The sequence below is a fragment of the Brachycentrus maculatus genome, unplaced genomic scaffold (genome assembly GCF_059751285.1).
Source record: "Brachycentrus maculatus isolate JH-2025_06_01 unplaced genomic scaffold, ASM5975128v1 h1tg000222l, whole genome shotgun sequence".
NCBI classification, from domain to species: Eukaryota; Metazoa; Arthropoda; class Insecta; order Trichoptera; family Brachycentridae; genus Brachycentrus; species Brachycentrus maculatus.
This window is the reverse complement of record NW_028280973.1, coordinates 233848-261791: the sequence shown is the minus strand read 5'-3', so window position 1 is coordinate 261791 and position 27944 is coordinate 233848. Positions and strand designations below refer to the sequence as shown.

Genomic DNA, 27944 nt, shown 5'->3' with positions numbered 1-27944 from the left:
GCTGGGATTTTTAGTCAAAAAACAATTGTTTAACTCTATTTGACACGAAAGTACGAGGTTGCCGACCTATATAGTTTTTTTCCATTTTTATTTTGTTTGACCAGTGACCCACTGGTCAAATAAAATAAAAGTAGAAAAAAATCAATATTGTTGTTTTGTTAAATTAATTCAACGAATTCAATAAATAGGCCGTAATCTTAATTTTATTATTATCTCAACAATAATTTTTTTTTTCACAGCGCATAGGCAATTCAATTCTTAAACATTTAATTATCCTTTTAATATTGTGAGTCTAATTTTTTATGTCTTTCAATGCTGCTCCAATAGTTGTAGGCGAATCTGAGCGCTCGGTTGACAAATTCCACATAATTCTGGTAAGTGCGGTCCGTCGTGCGTGAAGTGACCAAACCGGTATTACCGCTGGGGCAGGGACTGGGCTGCTACAAGCCGCTGCTGCATTTCTCCTCCGCTCGTCTCTTTTTCTTATCTGATACGTTCATCTGCCACTTTTTATTGAGCCTCTCCGAATGCTACTCCTAACTGGATAAAATCATTATCTTATCTGCTGTATTAGATATCATTTTATTTTAAACTCGTATTCGTCATAACAACATCGAAATACCTTTTCACGTAATAGTTTTGATGAAACTGCGATAAATTTTTAAGGTAACTAAATTTTATCGATTATAATAATTCTTTTTCCCAACATTAACAAAAAACTCTTTGAAAATTCTTGGAAATCAAAGAATTCTAACTTGTTTTATATTCTAATCTGAAGTTCTTTGTTGTTACTTTAATGATAGATTCGGCATTTCAAAACATTATTTTCTGTGCATTAATTTTATCTTATGAATAAACTGATTACATACAGGCAGGGTGAGGCTGCAGATGCTTAGACCTACAAGTGCGAGACATTTGATAGAAGACAGGTGATAGGTGTTGCGTGGTGGTGAGTGTTATGTCCCTTTGTTGGAAAAAATCAGTATTCGGAGAATAACGTTTTATTTAGAAAAATATAACAATTAATTCAAAAGTTCAAGGACTGCTACTCTAAAATGAAAAATAAGAATGAATAACCTTATAAAACAATATAAGATTGTGTATATTGGCAGGATCTTTATCGCGTGAAATTGTTGGAGTAATTCGGCAATGAGAGTCGTTCAATTCCTGTTCTCTGGTTATGTTTGGTGTTGTCAGTGTCATTATTTGTATTTAAGTTTATATAAGTTGTATTGTTTATCGGATGTAAGTATTGTTAAGAAATGAACTGTTACTTTGAACAGATTGTGATATAAGAGTAATGGTGGACTGCGGTGGTTATTATTATTTTAGTTATAAGACTCGAATAACAAATATCTAACACCAAAATGACATTTAACCCGGAATATTTTATAACTTCACCGACTACAAGTTTAGTTTTATTGAACCTTGAATGTCTCATATCCTGTATACGCATAAACTAATACGATTTGTAATGGACTGTTATTATCGACTTTCTTATGAAATTTGTGTCATTTTGATTTTCAAGTAACGTACAATTTTCATTGTATCTGCTACGCATATAGCTACTTTTTGTACAAAATAAATACGTAACTTTCGTATACTTTCCAGTTTTACATTATACGAAAATATTCTTTATTTCTAAGATTTTTCCTGTATTGTACATATAATTGTAACGAAAGAATATCACAGAACGAATGAGTATGTAAAAATAATTACTAGTCAAAGAAAAAGACAAAATATGTTTTGTACCAAAATAATTATAATAAAAATTAAATATTTTCTTATCCGTCTTCTATTAACTTTCAGCCAATTTTTTACACACTTTGTCTTGGAAATAAATTTTATTTCGTTTCATTTATCTTTGATTATTTTTATGTCACTATTTCTATTTTATATATAGTTATTTTAACTGTATGGATCTTTTTTTACTTATTTGTTTTATTTTGTTATAAATACATATCGCTCACTCCTTTCAAGAACGTCATAAATAAAAAAACTTGATTTTTCAGGAGAACGTTTTTAAAGTTTGAAAATATAATACAATCTATTAAAAATAAATATCAAGCCACTTATTAATTTTTTTACTGTGCAACAGATCTGTTTAGGTAAAATCTGAAGGTTTTTTCTCCATTTGAAAAATAATTTGTATTTTTAAAAAAAATAATTAAACAATACATTTTCTTCAAAATGCAAAACAACCCTTTCTGCCCTGTAGCGGGTAAATATTAAGTTAAAAATATGCCACTTTTGCTGGGATATAGTACATTTTCTGGGCATTCCGAAAACATGCACTGAAAATTGACGAATTTTGGTTTATGACGTTCTTGAAAGTAGTGAGCTATATGTAAAGCACAATGTTACTATGTTGATTTTCTCTCTTAATATCTGACTTTGTGAGTATTGTAAATCGTAAAATTTGTCGATACCAGTTACTCCAAACGTTATTTCGTAAATTGTTTTACATTTTTAAATATTGAAAATTACATATTTTTATTTGTATTCATTATTGTTTTGTAATTCGTTTTTTATTTACAATTATGGCCCAATTATAATCCCTGTACTCTTGAATTTCATGATCTTTTCTTATCTTTTCGTAACTAGCGCGACTACAGTAGATGTATGGTATACAATGAATTAGGAGCAACGTTTGAATATAAACATTCGATAAGCTTGTAAAAATGAGAAATTTGTAAATATAGTATTAAGGAAATCTGTAAAATGTTAGTGTTTAGATAGGCCAATGTTTATAATATAATGTAAGTAGGATAAACAATTATTATTCCAACTGCGGAGGATATTTCCTCCTTATACCGCAAGTTTAATGGCACATTGTCATTCACATTGCCCAAATGCAAATAAATATTTTATTTGTTAAAAATTTATGCTTGTTTTATTACTAATTATTTTATTTTCCTGTACATTCCCGTCCCATAACATCCGACAAAAACATTTTTGCAATAAAAACAAGAAAAGTGTGAAGATTCATTCATCAAAATGGTTTATATTTAAAACAATTAAAAAAAAAAAATTTTTTTTTAATTGTTACCTATACTAACCACGTTTAAAAAAAAATTTTCAATCAATTAAGAATTATTCATTCACCTGATAATAATCAACAGTTTGTACCTAAGGTTTTTGTATAACTGACTAGCAACATTCGGTATCTACATTTGGCAGGATACAAGGTGAGTATGTTGAAAGTAAAGAGATTAAACAGATAAATGATCTAAATGTTGTTATTATTAGACATTTGAGTGAATCTAAACTAATTATTTAGTTATACATAACAGAGTTCTAGTTCCAACCCTTTAAAATGGTATTGTTCAAATAAGGATAAAAACTTATCTTAATAAAAATAATATCTTAGAAACTTAACCGAACTAAAAAAAAACAAAATTTTAAAGTAATAATTTGGTAGATTAGAATAGCCTAGAACTGCGTACTTTTCCAGGGAGACCAAATTTGTTTCATTGAGTATATTTTATATTAAAACGTGTTTCTAAAAACGCTGTATATAGAATTAAAATGATGAAAAACTCTATGAAAAAATCACAAAGCTTTTATTCTATGTGAATATACGTAGCTGCTGCAGTCATCTGGGGACAAATTTCCCAGTAATAAAAAACTCAAACAATGGATTGAAAGGATGCATGATTATTGTACTCGCATTCAAATCTTCCAGCCTGAAGATGGGCGTGACGAAGATTTTTCCTTGTTTTTATTTATTTACCGGTACTAAGGTATGTACAAATTTTGTACATACGTCCTTACAACATGCTTCGGTTTTAGAAAAACGACAATAAGGCCTCGTGAATAATTATTTGTCAATATTAAATAATAAATAAGTAAAAATGACTAACCACAAGGTGAATGCTTTAAATATTAATAATATTGAGAATATTAAATAATTAGTTCATTTTCATCTCCTATTTTTTGGGGATAAAAGAGATATTTGATATCCGTCCTATCCGGTCTTAGTTTACTATCCGCCCGGATAGCAGATACTTAAAAAAATTACTCTCGGTACTTCTCTGGATATTAGATAGATATTTTTCTTAATATTTAATAAAATATGTATACAAAACGAATGAAAATACGATAAATTTTAGTTTGTAACCAACAGGTATAAGTGCAGAAAACAGGTGATTAATATTTTTAAATTATCTTAAGGTAAACAATGATGAATGGACACAATGTTGTCTGCGTTTGTGGCATGGTTTGTGTTAAGGCCGGCTAAGAAAAGCACCTCTCACTATAAACGCTGATGCATGGAGCTGAAAGCTGCATTTTTGCAAACATTGTTACGTTTGACAATAATAACTAACTAACCAAAGGAAAGAGTTGGAATCTATTTTCAAATAATAGTTCATTTCATTGGTTATCGCACTTTTCTCTTGATCCCGACATTGCCCGCTATTTTCATTTGCAAATTTATTGAAACAATCCCAAAAGATGTCATGACCCTCACAAGTTACAACCTTTCGGAGAACTAAACACAAAAAAAATTGATGTACCGGAAAAACCGGTATCCGGCCAAATCACAATCCGTTTCATCACTACTGTTTTTAATTAATTTTACTTAATTCTATTTAACGAGATCAGACATATTTTCACCAACTTTTTTTTCACACAATCCGTTTCATCACTACTGTTTTTAATTAATTTTACTTAATTCTATTTAACGAGATCAGACATATTTTCACCAACTTTTTTTTCACACAATCCGTTTCATCACTACTGTTTTTAATTAATTTTACTTAATTCTATTTAACGAGATCAGACATATTTTCACCAACTTTTTTTCTTCATATTTACGGATATTCTAGTATTACATCGTATTGAATCGGAATTTAACTCAGATGTTATTATGTACTATTAATTTCCAAAACTTGCATTGCCATTTGTAACAAAATAAACCTAAGTGGTACAAAAATAATGTTATAAGTCAGTGTTTTATTAAGTGAATGCCGAAAAAACGAAATGTATTCCATCGTGCCCTTACATGATGGTGTCCGAGTCACGACTAGACTGGCAGCAGTATGGTGCGAGTACGTGGCCACTACGTGCAGCGATCACATCCTGCGTGTCCTATTGTTGGTGTTGTGGGAACATCATATTACTATGGTAGCTATACGCGCAAATAGTGTTTTGAATGGTTCGTGTTCCTACTTGGGCAGATCTTTTTGATACCTTTCTAACCGATAGACACCAAAAATGCTCAGTTTCAAATGAAATACGTAGGTTCATACATACACTGTTCATGAATTGTGTGAGTGGAAATTCTAATCAATAATACCCCAGGGAGATATTCAATAGTTACTACAATAGGTTCAAAAAGTCTGGTAATTTGTACGAAAATTTAATAAATTTCGCTGTAATGAAAATACTAATAGTTCGGATGCTCATCTCAATAACTTTTCCACCCATATTGTGACATCAATGAAATCTTAGGAAAGCGGTATTAATTCGTTCCAGACATAAAATTTATATGCATTTGTAGGTGAAACAAATTCGCTACACTTTACCTGTACTAGTGGAAGGTAGTGAAGAGCTCTTCCCATACGTCCTCTTCCCATACGTCACAGCCCATCAAATAGTATCGACTTCCTATCTTTATGCGCAACAATTACGTCCTTTTGAGCCAAAACCCCATCTTCATGTAACACAATTCCATCATTAGTTGCCTTCTTCTCTTCATCCCACTTTTCAATGCTGACTTCCTGTCTTTCTGTGTCGCCATTCCATCATTCTGTGTTCAACTTCTTATCGTTCTTCTCTACAATCCCATCCACACGCATATTTTGTACATTTTGCCCTTTATGTTGTCATTCAGCGGCATCAGATCATCCTGTGCCAGTTTCTCATTCTTCGTCCCTACGTTGTCTTGAAGATGCCTGAAATTATTTGCTTGTCCAATATGGTCCGCTTGCTCGCTGCTAGTAATTTTGACGGAGAAAATTGGTATCAAGGTTAATAGGTACTCGTGTTGACTACTGCAAACTTGGGATGCAATTTTCTGCCAAATTCTGTGGGACGGACCGCGAACAAACTAACTATTTTATTCAAAAAAGTTCGACGAATTGAGGGGTCTTCACTTATATTTATCGTGTTTATTATTATTGATGTTCATAATAAAATACGTGATTTAAAAAAAACATCCGTTTTAAGACGAGTCAAAAATAAAAGATGGGACCTAACACGGACCCTTAACACATGTATTATTATTTTTATAAAAAAATAATGTTGTAGGTTGTTAGTGTACCTTGTACAGATGCGGGAAGGGGGGGGGCGAGGGGAGATGGTTAGCTCGAGGAAAGAAGCAGGTAGCATTTTTTGTCAGCCTCGCCCCCCTCTCCTCAACCCTCCCGCGCCATCCTGCTCCAGCCGACTTGGTCCAAGGAAGGTAAGACGAGATTTAAAACTAAGGCTGGAGCGGCCGCACAAATTAAATATAATACTATTAGTGAAATACTTTATCTATTCATTTACCATAACTAAAAGTAGCACTCTAGCAAATTTACAGCGTAATGTCTATAAAAATTAAATCAATTTTCGTATCGTATTTTTTTCAATCAAAGATTGGTTAAGAGTCGACAAAACGTAATAAACGGTTATTGTAACCGGCGTGGGTTACGTGCGAAGAATCTCAAAAATGTACACGCCTGGCCTTCTTCGGAATCTCCCAACTATGCCACCGTTGTAAGGGGTGACGTTCCAGACGGCCCCGCCGTACCGAGTTACCGAGTAAGCTGGATACGGACGGAGGTGAATGGATGTATGAGCCGGGAAGAGCGGGCACTGGACCGACAAGTCAACCTCAATAGCCCTGATAAGGGCTTTCCGAAACTGGTCCGTGAATCGGTATAATGAGGCGAAGCGGTCCAGGCTGGCGGCGCGGCGAGTAGTCCAAGGAGCGGGAGCGGAGAAATGAAACACAGGTTTCAACAGTCACACCAGAACTGGTTTATTACCAAAAAATGCGCCCTCTATATACCCGGCCGTGATCGCGTACCGCCCGACAGTGGGAAAGTACAGCCAATCAGCGGCCGGGGGAGAGAGACAGCCATATCTCTGTCTCTCTCTAATGGGCACCGGACGGGCTACACTTTCATACCGTACCGGTGCCGTTCCAACAGTTCGTTATTACATTACAATTTACAAGTTTATTTTATCAGTAATCTATTTATACAACTTAACATCTAGGCGCATTTAATATTACCATTGTCTTATTCTTTCTTACATCTAATACATTCTGTAAATACATGAGAAATCGGTAGAATCCATAGAGGCCCTTCTTCGGGTCGCATTCCGACGGGCGACCGTTTCGCTCGCCGCCAGGCGCCTGGAATTCTTTTTCAGGGCCGCCGTACGGGGTGTGCGATCCGTCCGTAACACTCCCCCCGTGCAGCTAGTCTGCACCTAAATTCTCGGGGACGGGTCGCGCGCCTTCTCTTCTTATTACCGCGATCTTTGCGGCCGGCCTGGTGTAGACCCCCCTAGGGGTCTTTACCTCCACGACTCGTACTTGGCCGTCTGCTGCTTGGTCGGCTCGGGTCACTATTCCCCGCGGCCAACAGTTCCTCGGCAGGTTCGGGTCGACAATTACGACCATGTCGTCCTTCTGGATCGGAGGCGCGGGATCGCGCCATTTCTTCCGTTGGGCCAACGTTGGGAGATATTCCCGCAGCCAGCGCCGCCAGAACATATCCGCGGATCTCTGGGCGATCCGCCACTGTTTGCGAAGGCAGGCTCCTTCGTCGTCTTCGTCGTAATGCGCCAGCGTGGGGTGCGCATTAGCGGTTCCGATGAGCAGGTGGTTCGGGGTGAGGGGTATAGCTTCCTCGGGCTGCAGAGTCACCTGTGTAAGTGGACGGTTGTTAACTGAATACTCTGCCTCGGCCAGTATCGTTTTCAGGGTCTCCTCCTTCGGAGCCTGTTCGTTTAAAGTCGCCTTGAGAGCTCGTTTTACCGACCTAACGAGCCTCTCCCATGCCCCACCCATGTGTGGGGAAGATGGCGGTATGTATTCCCATCTTATGTTCCGAATTGTCAGCTCCGCCAACAATTTTCCATCCTTCCGTAGTTCCGTCACGGCGTCGCGCATCTCTTTGTCGGCGCCGTGGAAATTGGTCCCGTTGTCGGAGTACAGGGCGATGGGGCACCCTCTCCGGGAAATCATCCGCCTCACTGCCATTATCGTGGAGTCCGCTTGCAGTGAGGACGCGAGTTCTAGGTGGATGGCGCGTGTAACCATACACGTAAAAAGAACGCCATAACGTTTTTCCCGTCTTCGGCCGACAGTCACGGCTATCGGCCCGAAGAAATCTACTCCGCAGTGCGCAAAGGGCGGTGCGCCGTACGCAAGCCGGGATGCGGGCAACTGTCCCATCAGTGGGATCCTTGGTCTGCTCCGAGCTGTCTCACATGTCTGACATTCCCGTGATATTTTCTTAGCGGCGTCCCTCAGCCGCAGGATATGATACTTCGTTCGTAGGTCTGCTACAGTTCTTTCTGTTCCTGGATGTCCACCTTTCTTGTGGACATGTTCAATCAATAGCCGCACATATCGGCATGCTCCGTCGAGGACGGGTGGGGCAGTGAGGCCTGCCGCGAATTCGGACGCGGCCTTAAGGCGTGTACCCATTCGTATTATTCCATTGCTGTCCAAGTACGGCGTCGCGGCGTACAGACGGCTTCCGGGCGGGCTTCCCTTTCCCTCCCGCAGCATTTGCAGCTCGTCTTGAAATGAGCTTTCTTGTGACTTCCTAATCCACATGTTTTCAGCGTCCTGCATCTCCGCGGCGCGCAACTCAAACCCCCCTCCGGGTTGTCCTGTGACCGAGTGCCGCCGGCATCTGGAGATGAATCGTAGTACCCAGGCGGTCGTGCGCACCAGCCGGGTCCAGGAGGAGAACCGCTCCACCTGCGGGAGGGCCTCCTCGTTCCTTGTGTGTCCGACAAACTGTCGAACCGGTTTTTCTTCGAGCGCTTCTGCGCTTGGTCTCGTTCGCCCAACTTTCTCTGTGGGCCATTCTGTCTCTTCCTCCCTCAAGAAACGCGGGCCCCCAAACCACAGTCCGTCTCTTGAGAGGTCAGGGGTCCCCTTGTCGCGGGTTCCAATGTCCGCCGGGTTTTCCTTTGTGGGGACCCATTTCCATTCTTCACGCGTGGTCAACTCATCGATCTCTCCCAATCGATTGGCCACGAACGTTGCATATTTCAAAGGATCATTGCGTATCCAACATAGCACCGTGCTGGAGTCCGTCCAGTAGATCGTTCTTACTATCCTCGCCTGACTCTCCCTTTTGATGGTGGCAGCCATCCGTGCCGCCATCAGTGCCGCCTGTAGCTCTAGGCGCGGTATGGAGAGCGGCTTCAGGGGGGCCACTTTCGATTTGGCCATCACGAACGCCGCGTCGCCGGCGTTCACAAAGTAGGCTATCGCACAACAAGCCTGTTCAGATGCGTCGCAGAAGATGTGCAGCGTCACGAGTCGCCCTTTAGACTGTAGCACACATCTTGGTATTCTGCATTCGTTGTTCTCCATCAGCCGGCGCCACTCTGACCATCTCTCAGAGTGCTCCGGCAACAGCGTCTCATCCCAGCCCGTCTTTGATCGCCAGACGGCCTGTAGGATAATTTTTGACCGCACGGTGAGGCACGTAATAAAGCCGACCGGGTCAAAAATACTCATCGTCGCGCTCAGCATTTGGCGCTTGGTGGGGTTCTCGGGGATCGAGGCCATCTCGGTCCCATATTCGAAGAGAAACGTGTCGCTCCTGGGGTTCCACATTAAACCCAGGACTCTTTCCGTTGTATTTGCTTCTCCTATTCTGATGGCATTTTCCGCCTTTTCCTTTTCCGCAATGCCTTTCAGGACTCCTGGCTTATTAGACGCCCACCTCGTGAGCTCAAAGCCTCCCCTTAGGAGCACCTGCCTCAGGCCATGTATGAGGGATGCGGCCGCTTCTTCGCTGTCGGTCGCATCCAAATAGTCATCCATATACATTCGTCCTTGTATGGCCGCCGCGGCGGCCGGAAATTCGTGTGCGTACGTTTGGGCGACCTTGTCGCGGACAAACTGGGCACTACTGGGCGAGCATTTCGCGCCGAACATCATCGATGTCAACATGTACGTTTCGGGTTCATCCCGGCTATTCGTTCGCCACAGGAACCTTTGCGATGGCTGGTCAGCTTCATTGATCCTAATTCGCAGAAACATCTCCTTGATGTCTGCGGCTACCGCCACGGCCCCTTCCCTGAATCGAAGGAGGTTCCCCAACAGCGAGGACAGGAGGTCTGGTCCTGTCAGTAAGTGGTCATTCAATGACGTCCCCCGGTGCTGGGCGGCAGCGTCAAATACCACTCTTATCTTACCCGGCTTGTTCGGGTTACTCACAGCGAAGTGAGGTAAATACCACTCCCTCGGGTGGTGCACATTCTCTTCTGCGGGGTCGAGCTTCACAGCATATCCTTTTCCAATATATTCACTTATCTTGGCCTTGTAAGCCGCTGCCAATGCCGCGTCACGTCCTAGCTTCCTTTCTAGAGAGTGAAGCCTGTTCAAGGCTGCCTGGCGATTGCACGGCAGTACGTCTCCGTCCCGAGCCCATAATAGCCCGGTCTCCCATTGGCCTGACGGGAGCTGTCTTGTAGTATTCTTCAAGAGTTCCAATGCGTGCTTATCGGTTGCGCGATTCCTTTCGGCGGTGGAGACGCCCAATGACTCCACGGCGAAGTTTCTCTTCAATAGCTCGTCCAACCCTTGCTCGACCCGGTTGTTTGGCAGATTGAAGTTGGGGTGTACGGTACCCCCGTACGTTACTGGCCCCAGTGTGGTCACTATGGTCAGCTGACCATCCTCCCGAAGCACTGGAGTGTCGATCGGGAACATGAGAGACGCGTTATCGAGGCCGATCAGCATCTGCGGTCTGATGACGCGAGCTCCAGTCCGCGCGGGCGCGCCACTTTTGTGTACAAGGTCCAAGTCCTTGATGGTCCTCGCCCCGATCTCGAATTCCCCGTTGTGATCACTTATCAAGGTCACCGTTACACGCTGCGACCTGTGTGTGTTGCTTTGTCCAGTCGCACCTTTTATCGTCAGATTCCTTGCTATCCCCGTAGCACCTATCGCGCGGGCGACACCCTCCTCGAGGAGGGTCACAGACGCAGCCTCGTCCAACAAGGCGAACACTTTTGCGGTCCCCCGCGGTCCCTTCAAAGTAACCGGCAGCACTTTGAATGTGACCGGGACCTCACAGTCATTTGTCCACAGCACCTGCGCATTGTCCACAACTTCCTCACTTTTCACGGCTTCCGCGGCACCATCCGTGCGGTAGTGCAGGATTCTATTGTGGTGTCTCCGGCAGATTTCACACTTTCTTGCTTCACACTCGGGCACCCTGTGCCCTGATTCCAAACACTGGAAACACAGTTTGGACAGCCGCACAAATTTCCAGCGGTCGTCCACGGTCTTCTTCTCGAACCGTTTGCATCGGCGTAAGTTATGCCCGCTGGCCTTACAAAATACGCATTCCTTGTCACTCGTCGTGTCGCGCGTCGCAAACACGTGACTCCTTGGCTCGACGCGTCGAGCGTTCTCGCGGCGGGCGGGCTCGGCGCACTTGTCGCGCTGACCCGCGCGCTCCTTGTCTCTGTTCCTCGCCACCATTCTGAACAGACCTCCGTGGCGCGTGATGCCGGCGGTGATCTCGTCAAGCCAAGCGGCGAGATCGTAGATACTGCTCCTCGTCTCGCGGCGGCGATCGCGGAACCAATCCCACCGGAGTTGCGTCGGCATCTTGGCAACCATCTCCGCTAGCAGCTGCGGGTTGTCGAGATAGCAAGCGTCCATCCCGTCCACGGTGGTGATGACGTTGCGTATCGAAACCGCAAAATCCACGACTGCTTCATCCGCGGGGTGGTCGGCGAGACTCGGCATCCTCCGGGCGTCTTCCAGTATCTGCGCGATGATGAGTGTCGGGCTGCCGAAGGCGTCCTCCAGCGTCCGCAATATTTCCGACACGTTGCGCGGATACAGTAGCAGGCCTGCTACCATGTGACGCGCACGCCCTTCCAGTGCGCGCGCCAATCTTCCGATGTTGTCAGCGTCCCCTATCCCCCATCTCTCAGTAGATTGGAGATATGCCGCGTTGAAGCGGCGCCATTCCCTCGGGTCTCCGCTGAACTTGGGCAACTCCGGCGGCTGCCCCGACCATCGAAAGTAGTCCCCGCCTCGGGGTGAGGGTTCCGCGTAGATTGCTCTTCCGTCATCTCTGCGGTGCCGTTCGTCCGGTCGAGCTCCGTCGACCCATTCGCGTACCGGGTAGCGATCGCGTTCGTCCGGTGCGCGCCAACGCAAGCCAGAGGTTTCCATACGCCTCGGCTCCGCGTTGCCAGTAGGCGCCGGGCCATGTCCCCCGGGCGCTTCTCCTCTGTGGCCGGTCAGTTCGTCCCGCGATTCCCCAGCGAATCGCGTAGGTTCCGGATCCAACACCGGAACCGGTAGAGCTGCGGCCGATGTCCTGAATCCCGTTCTGGGCTGATTGGCGGCGTCGTCCTGCCGCGTTCGTAGGTGGGTGGATTGTTCGACACCCGCGATAACCTCCCCCCCTGGGGAGCTTACGTTAGCTGCTGTGCACTTCGACAACAGCTCACGGAGTTGCTGGAACTGCCTCTCGTTGCTGGCGGCTAGCTCCGCCATCTGGCGGCGCAAGTCGCTACTCGTATCAGTCCGGACTGAACTGACAGAGTCCCGATCCTCCTCACGGCGCTGCTCTTCGGGCTCCATGGCGACGTTGCGTCCCGACCTCAGGGATGCAGGCATCGTAGCTGGAGACTGCGTTGAAGGATCCGGCTCGAAGGACCAAAATGTAATCGGCGTGGGTTACGTGCGATGACTCTCAAAAATGTACACGCCTGGCCTTCTTCGGAATCTCCCAACTATGCCACCGTTGTAAGGGGTGACGTTCCAGACGGCCCCGCCGTACCGAGTTACCGAGTAAGCTGGATACGGACGGAGGTGAATGGATGTATGAGCCGGGAAGAGCGGGCACTGAACCGACAAGTCAACCTCAATAGCCCTGATAAGGGCTTTCCGAAACTGGTCCGTGAATCGGTATAATGAGGCGAAGCGGTCCAGGCTGGCGGCGCGGCGAGTAGTCCAAGGAGCGGGAGCGGAGAAATGAAACACAGGTTTCAACAGTCACACCAGAACTGGTTTATTACCAAAAAATGCGCCCTCTATATACCCGGCCGTGATCGCGTACCGCCCGACAGTGGGAAAGTACAGCCAATCAGCGGCCGGGGGAGAGAGACAGCCATATCTCTGTCTCTCTCTAATGGGCACCGGACGGGCTACACTTTCATACCGTACCGGTGCCGTTCCAACAGTTCGTTATTACATTACAATTTACAAGTTTATTTTATCAGTAATCTATTTATACAACTTAACATCTAGGCGCATTTAATATTACCATTGTCTTATTCTTTCTTACATCTAATACATTCTGTAAATACATGAGAAATCGGTAGAATCCATAGAGGCCCTTCTTCGGGTCGCATTCCGACGGGCGACCGTTTCGCTCGCCGCCAGGCGCCTGGAATTCTTTTTCAGGGCCGCCGTACGGGGTGTGCGATCCGTCCGTAACAGTTATTAATAGATGATCATACTATTATCAAAACTAATCATGTGTGTTACAACGCATTTTTAATGGAGTAAGTGGATTGAAAAAGCCCAAACGAGAGAAGTATGGAAAAATTAGAAGAGACTTATATCCCGGTAGATATGGCTTGTTAGCCATCTCTCCACCGAAGGAAAAGAAGAAGTCTGCTGATATCTGATGTGCTTGCTGATCCAAGGGTTGCTTGTCTTCCGCCGATTGTCTCAGGATGACAGAGAGCTGAGATTATTATTTCTGAATACTTCTACCAGAAGTTCTCTTAATTGTTTTGTGATGCGTGAATATCACGTGTCCCGGATATAAATTATTTTTGATGCTTAGACAGATTTCCATAAATTATATTACAAAAGTCTAGTCATAACACCACATACTACTTACAAATTTAAATTTATCATTCTTTGATCTTATATTGCAATATGCAATTCTCTTGATGCGTAATGGATTTAAATCAGCCCGCGTCTTACCGTCCCCAGTAGCTCTTCAGTGTGTATTATGTATCGGTATTAGTTTGTACACACACAGGCAAATACAGCCCGTATAGTTTGCGGCTGCATCCTTCTATCCTTACAACCACATTTCTTGGAATTTTAACAAAAAAATCACAGCTTATATTTTTTCCAACGCGTCCCTTCTCAGATTCCTAAAGAATTTGTTCCCGAGTTGAATCTGCCTGTAGAATTTCAAGTAAACACGATAATACTATCGAGACACGATATAAAACGAAATTAAAATCATTGTATACAGATGTGCAACATAACGCTGCATGTAGAAATAGCGCAACGTTGCTGCATGCCGTAGGTGTCAGGACTGTTAAGTAATATAATTTAGGAAATGCAACTAACAGCTCTCGAGTGCAGTTGCAATGGAAATTGCGAAATCGTTCATGACTCATGACACGAGGCCTTATGCTGGAAAGGCGTGAGACTCTCATCTGCAGTACTAATCCTGAATGCATTGCAACATCTGTAATTCTCTAAATCTTTACGCTATCATCAGTTTTGTATTTTTAACTATTTCAGTAGTATTGCTATTTATCACAAATTCACCATTACTATCACATTCGTTTCAAACGAAATCAGTAAATACTGATATTAGTACTTTTTCATCCTGTAAAAGTCACATGCTTGTACCTGTAGACGATTGTACCTGTAGAACATTGTAGCTGATATACGGATTAAAGAAAAGAGAATTACAGAAGTTGCTATCAACAGAAGTAACAATACTGGTAAACAGGAGCAGAAAAGCAACAGTGATTAAACAAATAAAAGTAGCGACTATGAAGTTGTGATATTTTTTAAACAGATCCGAAGATGCAATGACTTCATTGCATCTTCGGATTATTGCACCTATTTAGGTTAGTTTTGGTCAATTAAGATTGATTGGAGATTGTTGAAGCTTGCGATTTCGTAAGCGAAATCGCAAGCTACCTAAATTTTCATACTTCAAAATAATGTTATTGCACTCGGATTGTATAATAGACAAATAAAACTAAGAGTTAATATGCGTATTAACCGCCATCTAGTTGGTCGTGGTATACATGTCCACATGTTGAGTTACGAATGCTCTCTCTCGATATTGCCAGATTTAGGGTGCTGATCTCTTTGGTCGAAGTTGTTCTACCAATAACTGCCAAGTATGTTTATAATTTTATCTCCCTTCGGCCTTTCAATATGTAATGAGCCAAACTATGTAATTACCAATTTCCGTTCTTATCCTTACTATTCCTTGCTTCGTTGTTACTCATAACTACCTTGTCTACTGAAAATCGTATTCCTGTTCTAATCGCTAACTACCACTAACGCATTCCATAAACCCACACAATTAACCTGTCTGTCATTCAACAACTATTGAATATTTTGGCAATCCTTGTCCATTTGCTTTGGACAAAGGACGTCGAAGAACCTTTGAAAAGGAATATCAAATAGGGTGGTAAATGTATTGTGCTGTGGATTTTGTGAAAAGAATACGGTGATCATGAGGGTAGATGGGAAGGATAGACTGCCATTATGCAGAAAAGAGCCTACTGAGATCGATGATGACTATTTCAGTACCAAGTACCGAGAATAAAGTCATGTCATATTTGGTACACAATGGACACAAGTATGCAATGTTATGCGCTGAGCACCTTCTAGGAAGATACAAAGAAAAGCCCAAATGACGTTTTTTTCTTTCAATTTACTAATATTACGGATGGAAGTAAAGAAACTACACGTAGTGCGAAGTCAAAATAAAATTTCATGTGCCGATGAAAAAAGCAGAATCCCAAAAGAAATGTGGAAAAAATGTACGTTCTCAGCACAAAAAAAACTATAAATTGAAGAGACAATAGAGAAGATCAATAGCACATTCCTCTGAAACTGTACATACTACTACTACTACTACTACCATCACGCCGTTTCCCCGCAGGGGTAGGCAGAGAGGATGGAAAGCCACACTCTTCTGTCCTGACATACACTCCTCGCCTCCTTCACATCCATACATCTAGTCATACAGTATCTACTCAATGAATTAGGGCCACCCATTATTTTTTTGAATACTCTGAAATCTTTTGGATTATTATATTTATTTTACATAAATACTTTAAGTTTTCTATTGACATCTAATATCATGTATATTACCTTCAATAATATGTAAAATTTACCTGTATTATTTAAGCCTTTACAAAATTTCAAACCCTTTTTCTGAGAAAGGTCCCTAATTAGCACAGGTAGACAGATAGTTGAAAGTTCAAAAAATAGTCCTATCTCATTTATCAGTGAAATTTCTTGAGTTCTGGTTGTTGTTTTGTTCAGAGAGGTTATATAGTTATCGTGTCTTGTGAAAAAAACTTAATTTTTAATTTTAGTTCATAAAGTATAATTTTTTTTTGTAAACACAAGTGTTTTTTTTGAAAAGGACAAAATGGGAAAAAGTAAAGACATTTCTGAGGAAAAAAAGTCTAGTGTTATAGTGCTACTGAAATAAGAAATACTATCTAATAGAGAAATTTCAAAAAAAGAAAACGTTTCTCGTCAAACAGTGGACAGAATTTCAAAATCAATAAAAAATCAGTCACCCGCCACCAGCAATCGGCGAAAGAGCTGTCGTAGGATTAGAAAAACAACAACGAGGACTGATCGAAAAATCGTTCAAAGTGCCTTAGAAAACCGTAGTGCATCAGCAAAAACATTAAAAATAAAATTGGAAGAAGAGGGTATAAATATATCGGTATCAACACTGAGGCGACGTCTTTACGAAGTAAATCTGAAATGCAGGCGCCCTGTAAAAGTACCAAAATTGACACCACGAATGAAAGCGGATCGATTAAAATGGGCCAGGCTACATCGAAATTACTCGGTAGATGATTGGAAAAAGGTATTTATTTAAATTGAATTTTCAACATATCATTTTAGTAAATAAACTCATATATTTGAATTAAACTTAAATTTTCATTATTTTTCAGGTCATCTTTAGTGATGAGTGCCGGTTAGAAGCCGTGACAGAGAGCCGTCGATTCTTCAGGAGAACACCAATGGAACGTTACAATGAGGCCTGTGTGGTAAAAGTTATGAAACACCCCCCTGCAACAATGATATGGTCATGTATTATTAACAATTTACCTGGGCCGTTGTTTTTCGTGGAAGGAACAATGAACCAAAATTCCTATAAGCAGGTCCTCGAACGAATTTTATTGCCCTTCTACCATACACTCGACCCAACAGAAGGTCCATACACCTTCATGCAGGATGGGGCACCTTGCCACCGGGCTAAATCAATAATAAAATTTTTGTCTAAGAAAAATCTGCCTTTGCTCCCCTGGCCTGGAAATTCTCCGGACCTTAATCCTATAGAAAACGTATGGAGCATGTTAAAAAATAAGGTATACTCATTTCCAAATCCGACAGTAGACTGTCTAAAAAAAAATATTCAAAAAATTTGGTCAGAAGACGAAGAAATAAAAAACATGATAAAACAGTGCATTTTAAGTATGCCAAAAAGAATTGAGGCAGTTATTTCTGCCAAAGGTGGAAATACTAAATACTAACTATATTTATATGAAAATATATGCATAATTTAAGCGTAATAAAGTGTTCATGTGTAAATAAAATTCAATGTTGTTTTATTCAAGGTTTTCTCTGAGTTATTCCTGTTTGAATTGAGAAATTGCGCGAAATTCTGCGTGGCCCTAATTCATTGAGTAGATACTGTACATGCCCTCCGATTACGCAGACTTTTGACACCGCCAGATTTTAGGTTCTGATTGATCTGATCGTGCCAAGTCTTTTTCGGTCGTCCACGTTCTGTTTTCCCTCTCACATTCGCCACATATATTTCTTAGTCATTCTCTCGCTATCCATTCGCTCCACAGTCCATACCACCGCAAAGAGCTCTTCCTAATCTTTTCAATTATTCCTCGTTCAGCCTTACATTCCTTTCTTATATCGTCGTTTTTAATTCTGTCATACAATGATTTTCCACACATTCGTCTGAGGGAGCGCATTTCAACAGCGTTCACTCTGCTTTCATCCTTCCTTTGCCAGTTCCTGATCGGCCATGAAACTGTACATAATAACAATATTTCTACATCATACTATCCTGGTACTCGTACGAGGTTAATTATTATTGAAAATTGAGTTACGTTTACGTATAGATAAATAAAGAAAAATATTTTATCGCAATAATGAATCTAAAAATAATACTCGTACAGTCGTTATCATTCTCTATCTACTTATCTTTTCATTGTTTTTATATAAAATGTGGATAACTTTTCTTTAAACGCTTTTTTTTATCAACGTACTGATACGTTTGTTTACCTATTTCGGTATAAAACTTGACAATTAAACTTCTTCCTCTCGTAACTACGTTCCATTGAGAGCCAACGCCTGGTAGGTTCCTAGATCTTTTCTGTTCTCTTATGTAGTCATCTCGCCATAAATGCATCATCTTTTTCCAAGTGTCCCTCGTGGTCTTTTATCTAGAGACATCTGAAAATAAAATGCAATACAAGAAAAAACTTAATAAACGAAGCAATGGCTCCAAAATTTAATTTGTTAACTGGTAGATATATTTTGATTACATTCATTGTTATTTTGACAAATCTCAAATGAATTTAAACACAGAATATCATGCATGACAGAAGGACATAATTCGCTCACTCCTTTCAAGAACGTCTAAAACGAAAATCGTATATTTTGAGTTGTGCATGTTTTCGGAATGCCCAGAAAATGTACTATATCCCCGCAAAGGAGGCATATTTTTAACTTAGTAATTTACCCGCTACAGGGCAGAAAGTGTTGTTTTTGCATTTTGAACAAAAGGTATTGCTTAATTATTTTTTAAATGTACTAAATATTTTTCAAATGGAGAAAAAACTTTCAGGTTTTACCTAAAAAAAGTGTTGCACAGTAAAAAGTTCAATAAGTGGTTTGATATTTATTTTTAATACATAGTATTATATTTTTAAACTTTAAAAACGTTATCCTGAAAAATCAAGTTTTTTGATTTATGACGTTCTTGAAAGGAGTGAGCGACATGTTTCGATGCATTCCGCATCATTTTCAAACATACGGTGTTTGAAAATGAAGCCAAGTCTAAATTTTAGAGTTGTGTCCTTGGACTTTATTTATTTTGTATATACATATCTGATAAATATTTTTAACCAGTCGAATAAAATGACACAAAAATATAGCCATTTCTTTTCTCTTCCTCGCCTCATAGAAAATCCTACACAGTCGGGTGATTAGTCGGCTAGTCGGCCGAACCAGTAGTATTCGGCAATCTCTACTATCTACGCAATTTGTGAAACAAATGGATCAGGGAATTATACGAGTAGGTAGGTATCAAATGGTCTGGTTAAAAATATTCATAAATAACAACTGGATAAGTATTATGTTCCTTTGATATTTACATTGTTCGTGCATACAATATTGTTTGCACTGCACAAGTACCAACTGTTCCAATGTACGAAAAATATAAATTTAATCGTTGTACTGACATTTCTTGGTGGAACTGCATTTTATTAGAAAAATAACAACTTTATAGTTTTTTTCACATTTATTTAATTTGACCAGTGACGTTACCGACATTATCATACTGGGGTCTAACCAGTCTGATGATATCGGTAGCGACGAAACCCGGTCATTGGTAAAATATAGTGAGAAAAGCGATAAAGTTTTATTTTATCATGCCAATTTTAAATGTCAATATCATATTAAATATGATATAAATGTCAACAAAAAATAAGCAACAAAAAACTAAAATAAACTAAAATACATAACATACTTATATATTATGAATATAACAAAAATATTTTTGCATTTTAATTAATCATGCCTACTAGTAGTGTCTCAGATGTCAAAGTTAAATAATTTAAATATTCATATACCTACTAATAATAATAAAAATAATAATTATGGCCAATTGAAATAATAATAATATGGCAAATAATAAACTTGGCACAATCAGGTATGTCAAATACTTGAAAGCGGCCGGGTCAGGTCCGCCTCCGTAGTGTAATGGAGGTCCTGGGTTCGATTCCCAGGGGGGGTAAAATAAATATAAGTGATTTTTTCGCTGTAATATTTATTTAATATTACCCTGGACTGGTACCTGAAGCGGAGGGCTGATCACCTTTCCTTCATGTGTAAACGATCAAGATAACATATAAATGAAGCAGTGCCCTATGCACCATTTGGTGCGGATAAGGGTTTTTATTATTATTATTAACTTTTGTTAATTAAAAAATATATTAATCGGTGGCTACGTCATACTACCTCTACCCTATATCCTATATCCTACATGCACTGGCCATTATACAAGTTGTGTTTGTATAGGTAGGTGGGTCTACTGAAATGTACGGTTTAGGGGAGCTCGACCAGGGCTCGGTACGCGGCAAGTCGCAGGTTGGGGGCCGCGAGATAAAGGGCCCACGCTGAGATAACCACGTTTGGGGGAAGCATTCTGTTTTCTTTATTTTTTCTCCCTGCAAGTGCTCCCGTGTTGGTTTTCGGGATTTTTAATAACGACTACAGTAGTTATCAGAATACAGTAAGTAAATTTTTATTATTTTTTTACACACGCTCAAAGCATAATCAATATATTTATTTTATTTTTTGACATCTCATCAAAGATGAAGAAGAATATGGAAGTCTGGGCATTTACGGGGCTGACGACCGTCATAGGCTAGTTTAAGTGATCACTTTACACACGTGTAACATTCACCAATTCTACCCATTATTGACAACCTTACTACTCAAATTCTTGGAAGTTCTATGTATATGATCCAATTTCGAATTGCTTTTTATTGAGCAGGAACTCTTTTTTTTGTAATTGGAGATAATCCAGATTTTGTGTCACACTCAAAATGTTGAGGGTATAATTATTTATAGATTTGGCGTTTAATTTGTAGAACTCTAACTTTAATATATATATTAAATCTTAATCCAAATGCTGATTTAACAAATAAGTAATACATAAAATAATCAATATTGTAGTGTAGGGAGGTGGAAGATGAAATAATGGAGAAAGAAGAAACTTGGAGCTGGCAAAAGAAGGATGAAAGAAGAGTGAACGTTGTTGGAATGCGCTCCCTCAGACGAATGTGTGGAAAATCATTGTATGACCTAAAACGAAGATATATTAAAGGAATGTAAGGCTGAACTAGAGAGAATATTGAAAAGATTAAGAAGAGTTCTTTAAGGTGGTGTAAGCATATATGCATTAAATTAATTATACTAAAATAAAACCTATGTATATATATAAGAATAAAATAAAATATTTATGAAATAATATTATATAAATATATAATACATGCCATTTCAAGATTAATATTTTAAATTAATTTTAAAAATTGTTAAAGTATTTACATATAATCCAGCTGTTTCTAGATTCCACCTGATAACCGTATGTCGGGCCTCTGTCGTATTGTGGGGGGCTCGACGTGAGGGGTCGCAAGGCGGGGGATATATTCTACTTGTAGCTTGTCGACCGGACACGGACCATATTGTACAAACGGAGGAGCGAACGCCACCTGCCGCGAGCCGAGAGCTACTCGCTAGAGCACTAAGGAACGCAAAAGCGGGGCGGGTATACGCCGTGTGACAAGCAGCTGGTATCATCAAATTGAATAGGTATATTTCTACTCCAGGGGTAGGCAGAGAGGATGGAACGCCATACTCTTCTGTCCTGATTTATACTCCTCGCTTCCTTCACATCTATACATCTAGTCATAGGTGCTCTCCGATTACGCAGACTTTTGACATCACCAGGTTCTGATTGATCTGATCGTGCCTAATCTTTTTCGGCCGTCGTCGTTCTGCTCACCTTCCCCACTGTCGTTATCCATTCGCTCCACATGTCCAAACCACCTTAAAGAACTGAATGCAGTCGAAATGCGATCTCAGGCGTGTGTGCCATGAATTGTATGATAGATGCCCGAACGGTGAAATTCGAAAATAATTCAAGGCGAGATAACATTATCGATAAGATATGACCCGAGCATGTAAAGCGAACGGAAGATGAATGAACTTTGGTATCTCAAACAGATTTATCATCTCAATGTGACCGGAAAATAAAAGCCGAGAAAGGCCGAAAGAGACATGGCACTTTCAAGTACTCCAAATCCTGAAATTTAGTCGAAACAGACGACGTGCATGTATCTCCTCATACATACATCTCCTCATACTCCTCATACATCTGTATGGATGTGGAAGTTGTTAAATGCAAAGACTGAATAGTTAGTAACCTCTCTGCCTACCCCTACGGAGAGCGCGGCTGTCCAAACTTAAAACACAGTAAAGGACAATTTTTGTAGTACGTTTTTTTTTGCATTTTTGAACTAAGTAGAATCTTCTTAGTCCAAAAATGCAAAAAAATACGTACTACAAAAAATTACCCTTACTGAGTTTTTAGTTTGTACAGCCGAGCGGTGTAGTAGTTAGTTGGTTTTTAATTAATGACTTATTAAAAAGAGTTAATACTTTTTATTGATAAATATTTTTGCTTACAAAACTGGTCATTAAAACAGCCAAATATTTTCTGAGGGATTATATCCAGATACTGTACGTTTTATGCGATCCGAAGTTTTCTCTGAAGATTTGGTACCTTAGTTTCTACCTGCTTTTGGAGTTCTGTGTATGAAAAAGAGATCCTTCCGAGAATCGAAACACAGAATTTTGTGAACTCCATCTTTTTCAACATTTTAAGTTTCTTTTCAAAGTGAAACTTTATTATTCTGAAATAACAAAAAAGAATTCGTTATGGGGAAGGCAGACGCCATGCAACTATGCTCAATTCGGTTTCAGCGAATAAATTATGAATGAAAATGACGAATGAGCTATTTGTACTTATTATATATATGTATATGTAGGACCAAACGTATTATCGAAGTATTGTAATCATCAATATAGGTATGACAAACAAAAAAAATACTTTGTGATTTTCCATTTTATTATTCGTAATTAAATCACGCCTCCATATTGTAATGGTCAGCACGCTCGGCTACCGTTCTGGAGGTCCCCGGTTCGATAACCTAGGAGGGTCAAATAAGTGATTTTGTCACTCTAATACTACTACAACTACTACTACTACTACCATCACGCCGTTTCCCCGCAGGTTGGCAGAAAGGATGGAACGCCGCACTCTTCTGTTCTGACATACACTCCTCGCCTCCTTCACATCCATACATCTAGTCATATACATGCCCTCCGATAACGCAGACTTTTGACACCACCAGATTTTAGTTTCTCTCGCCTCTTTTTCATCGTCCTCGTTCTGTTTTCCAGCTCACATTCGCCACATATATTTTCTTAGTCATTCTCTCGTTACCTGAAGCGGAGGGCTGATCACCTTTACTTCATGTGTTAACGATCAAGATAACACTTAGTTTATTTGAAACAGTGCCCTATGCACCATTGGGGTGTGGATAAGGGTTTGAAGTGAATAATTAAATCCAACGAACGCCATCGCGGCATATGGGTCCAAATGAAGGTATTCATGTTTGCATGCAAAATTACAAAGAAAAAAACAAAAGTAGCCTACCTACCTAGCCTTTTAAAATTAAAATTGTCGTGTTGCGAGTTAATCAGGGGCGTACATTCCATATAGGCACAAAAACAGCCTACCCATTCCATATAGGCCTGGCCTACCTTACTCCAGGAGAATCCATATGAAAGGGGATTTAAAAAGGTCACAGAGAGGTTTGAAAGGAAAATGTAATGTTTCACGATAGCGAAATCTCACTACGACCTTTTATTTGTCACCTGTCATCGAAAGTGTGATAAAACTTAGACCCCCCATCTCGATCCACAGTTTAATTAATCTTTTGAATGAGCAGATCTTACACACGTCATTAGACGGCATCGGCAGTAGCCTAACGAGATAAAGAGAATTGTGCGCACGCCACTGCGATCGAGTGCACCACGCACCACGTACAATGCACCTGGCACCTGGCACCTACATACTCTCCTGACCTCCTGGTATGGGTGGGCAGATGTTTTGCACTTACCAACCAAGTGCCAACCATCCTACCATCGTAACATGATGTTACGATGGTAGGATGCGATCATGAGTTTAGCGATGGACGGAGCGTGTGGGATTTTTTATTCCTAAAATATGTTATTGTTGCGTTTAATTTAACATATTTGAAATTAACATTAATAATTTACAACATTTTGAGTGTGTCCAAATACTTGTTCACAAATGTGGATTATCTCCAATTATAGGAGTTATTTTTCATATTGTTTTTTGACATCTCATCAAAGATGATGAAGAATATGGAAGTCTGAGCATTTACGGGGCTGACGACCGTCATAGTATGGTCGTCAGCCCCGTAGATGCCCAGACTTTCATATTCTTCTTCATCTTTAATGAGAAGTGAAAAAAATAAAATAATATGAACATTAATTATAATAACATTGCCGGTAGGTATCTACTCTTATTTTTTAAATCTAAACAAACTAGCTAACTACCCATCACGCCGCTTTCCCGCAGGGGTAGGCAGAGAAGGCAGGGGGAGAGAATGGAACACCACACCACTATGTCTGCAAACATTCTTCGCTTCTTCCACGATCATGCATCTCATACATGCCCGCCGATTATTTCGACTCCTTTCAAATATTTTGCACACACCGAACGTGCCAAGTTTTTCTCGGTCTTCCTCTGCTCCTGTTGACATCTGTTAAAAAATAAGGGTGATAAAGGAGTCTAGTCTTCTGACCTCTTTCCGCACCTTATGTACGCAAAGGGCACAGCATGAATAATGCAGTTGGTGAATAAACTAGAAACGATAAAACGATTTGCAATTATATTTTTGAAATAATAATGATTTGTAGACACAAGAGTCGCATCCAGAGATGCATAGGGCACTGCGATGAATCTACGTAGTGTCAACGAAATGCTAATTGCACGAAGGAAAGGTTATTGGGTATACGAGTGAAATATATTAGATATGATAAAGATGACGTAAGTGACGAATCGTAGGGGAAATGAAATGAAGGAGTGGGTAGTGGGAAGGAAAAAACAGCAATGGCTAGGGCACTCGGGGTTGCAAACCCGTACTTGTACAAGCTAGCGCAAAAATGTACGACTTCTTTGAGATAATTTTCCGTTTTTTTTTTGTCGGTAATTTATGCAACTATTTTTGACACTTTTCGTCGAGCCTTGTACCTGAATCAGCCTATTACAACGTGCTGACCACCTCACTACGGAGGCGAAAATGCGAAATGAGTGATTATCAAACAGAGGATGGAACGTCATATCATTTAATATACATACATATACGTATCATATAAAAAAAATAATGCGCCTCAAACGATTAAGTTTTATGCAGTTTCGATCAATAAACGTTAAACTGAAAACTGGTATTTATTCGTACTGAATTCGTTCCGCGTAGAGTTAGAGTCACAGTTAACTAAAGTTTAACAAATCTACCTAGTGATAAAAAATAATACCTTCGAGAATGTATGAATTGCCATCAACCAGTGACAAGATCAGGAAAAAAAGGCTAACACTATGTAAAAAGGTGTCGGAATTTAGCTAGTATTTTTTGCATCTTTGTACTGTGGGTTTGACTTTTTTATATATGAGGTTTACTGTTACCGTACATTTTCCAGATCGGCTGTACCATGGGTATATCACGCACAACACTAGCATAGCACGCACAGATTGGTATACGTATAGGCACGCATACAAGTATCACCCTCACATTTTGCACACATGTGCACTTGTGTAGGTTTCTATCGGAAATGCTTTTGGGATTCTCAAACTGTGTTTTATAGTTATAATCATAATAATAAGTTATCCGTTTCTATAGCGCTTTTTCAGTGAGAATTCACCTTAAGATGTTATTTATTTAATTTGGTTTTATTTTAATTACTTTTAGTCTTGTTTCTATGTTACAAAGCAAATATTATTGGCGTGTTTATGATGATAAACATCCAACAATATAGACAAACCAGATTTACATAGATATTTCAAAAAATTCAATCATAACCTAAAATCTGGTGATGTCAAAAGTCTGTGTAATCGGAGGGCATGTATGACTAAACTTATGGATGGGAAGAAAGCGAGGAGTGTATGACAGGACAGAAGGGTGTGGCGTTCAATCCTGTCTGGCTACCCCTGCGGGAAACTGCGTGATGGTAGTGTTAGTAGTAGTATATGAGAGACCGTTAAAACCTGCAGATAATAATTAAATATATTAATATGTATATTATTTTTTAAGTTTTCCTTTATATTAAAAAACACACTCATGTATTACAAAAATCCATTCATTTCACTCGAATAATAATAGTAATAAATTTGGATAATTTATACGGCGCCATTTTCGTAAAATACTACATCAAGAACGCGTCACTGTATTGAATTGGGGAAAAGGAGGAATTGGAAATGATTTAGCAAACAAATGCGTTTTATTTTTATTTTAAGATCATCTCACTCTCACTACTGTACTTCTAACTTCTGGTGTAAGAGGATTCCTCTCCAAATTTAGTACGCTGGTTGAGAACTGGTAAGATCACTTAGCCTGTGGCAATTAATAATAATAATAATAAATTTGGATAACTTATATAGCGCCATTTTCGTAAAAAAATACCTCAAGGGCGCTTCACTGTGAATGAATTGGGGAAAATATTATAGTGGAAATGATTTAGCAAACAAATGCGTTTTTAGTCTTTTTCTAAAGATCATCTCACTCTCACTATTTCTAACCATTGGTGGAAGAGCATTCCACGCCGTCGGCCCCGCAAAAGCAAAGGCACGCTCGCCAAATTTAGTGCGTTGGTTGCGAGCTGGTAAGATCACTTTGCCCATTGCAGATGTTGTAGCCGATCGAAGCGTGAGACGTCTGTCAACCAATTCATCTGGAATACACAGCTCCTTAAGATACTCTGGAGCCATATTGTGTATTGATTTATACATGAGTAGGCAGAGTTTATACTCAACCCTTTCGGGAAAGCGTAACCAGTGGAGTTTGTGAAGTAGTGAGGTGATGTGACTGAATTTAGAAATTACAAAAATTAGTCTCGCTGCTGCGTTTAACACTGATTGCAGTCGAGTCATTTTATTGTAGCTGATCGAAACGTGAGACGTCTATCAACCAATTCATCAGGAATACAAAACTGTTTTAGATATACTCTGGAGCCATATAATGTATTGATTCATACATGAGTAGACAGAGTTTATACTCAACTCATTTATAAGAAGGTTGTACGAAACATGGATTCGAAATGTCAACCGGGAATGGGAATAGGCAATCAGACATACATATATGACACGAGGCTAACATATAGTCAATATAAAACTGATTACGTGACTAATTGCGCGCATACTCTGAGATTATTTCGCATAACGTAAAATAATAACTGTTTATAAAAACAGTTTCCATAAGAGTAAACGAAATGACGCCAGTAAGCTTCATGCGAGGGAATTCTTGAGTAAAATATATTTTTAATACTTATTTTTTTTTTACAAAAATGTTAATAAAATTAGTATATACTAGTGGTTATATACTAGTTTTATCAATATTTTTGTAAAAAAATAAACAAGTAAAAATGACTAACCACAGAGTAAATACTTTAAATATTAATAATATTGAGAATATTTTTAATACTTCATGCATAACTGTCTATACTGGCAGTTGTTACTGTGGGGATTTATCATTACCTGTTATGGGCTTAGTTTGGTAAAAAAATGTCTTATGCCATGCCATTCAACCTATATTTCCATTTGAAATTCTAAAACAGATCCTCAATTCACGGTGTATCGAATTGAATCTATTATTAT

The 27944-nt window shown here is 40.1% G+C and overlaps 1 protein-coding gene across 1 annotated transcript; it reads right to left on the bottom strand.

Moving 5' to 3' along the window:
- Positions 1–7411: 7411 nt before the first annotated feature.
- LOC148306842 (uncharacterized) lies at positions 7412–12829 on the bottom strand. The gene is made up of 2 exons (XM_088264304.1): positions 12629–12829; positions 7412–11521 (listed from the first exon to the last, which is right to left on the bottom strand). The coding sequence occupies exons 1-2, from the start codon at positions 12827–12829 to the stop codon at positions 7412–7414; spliced, it is 4311 nt and encodes a 1436-aa protein (XP_088120430.1).
- Positions 12830–27944: the final 15115 nt, after the last annotated feature.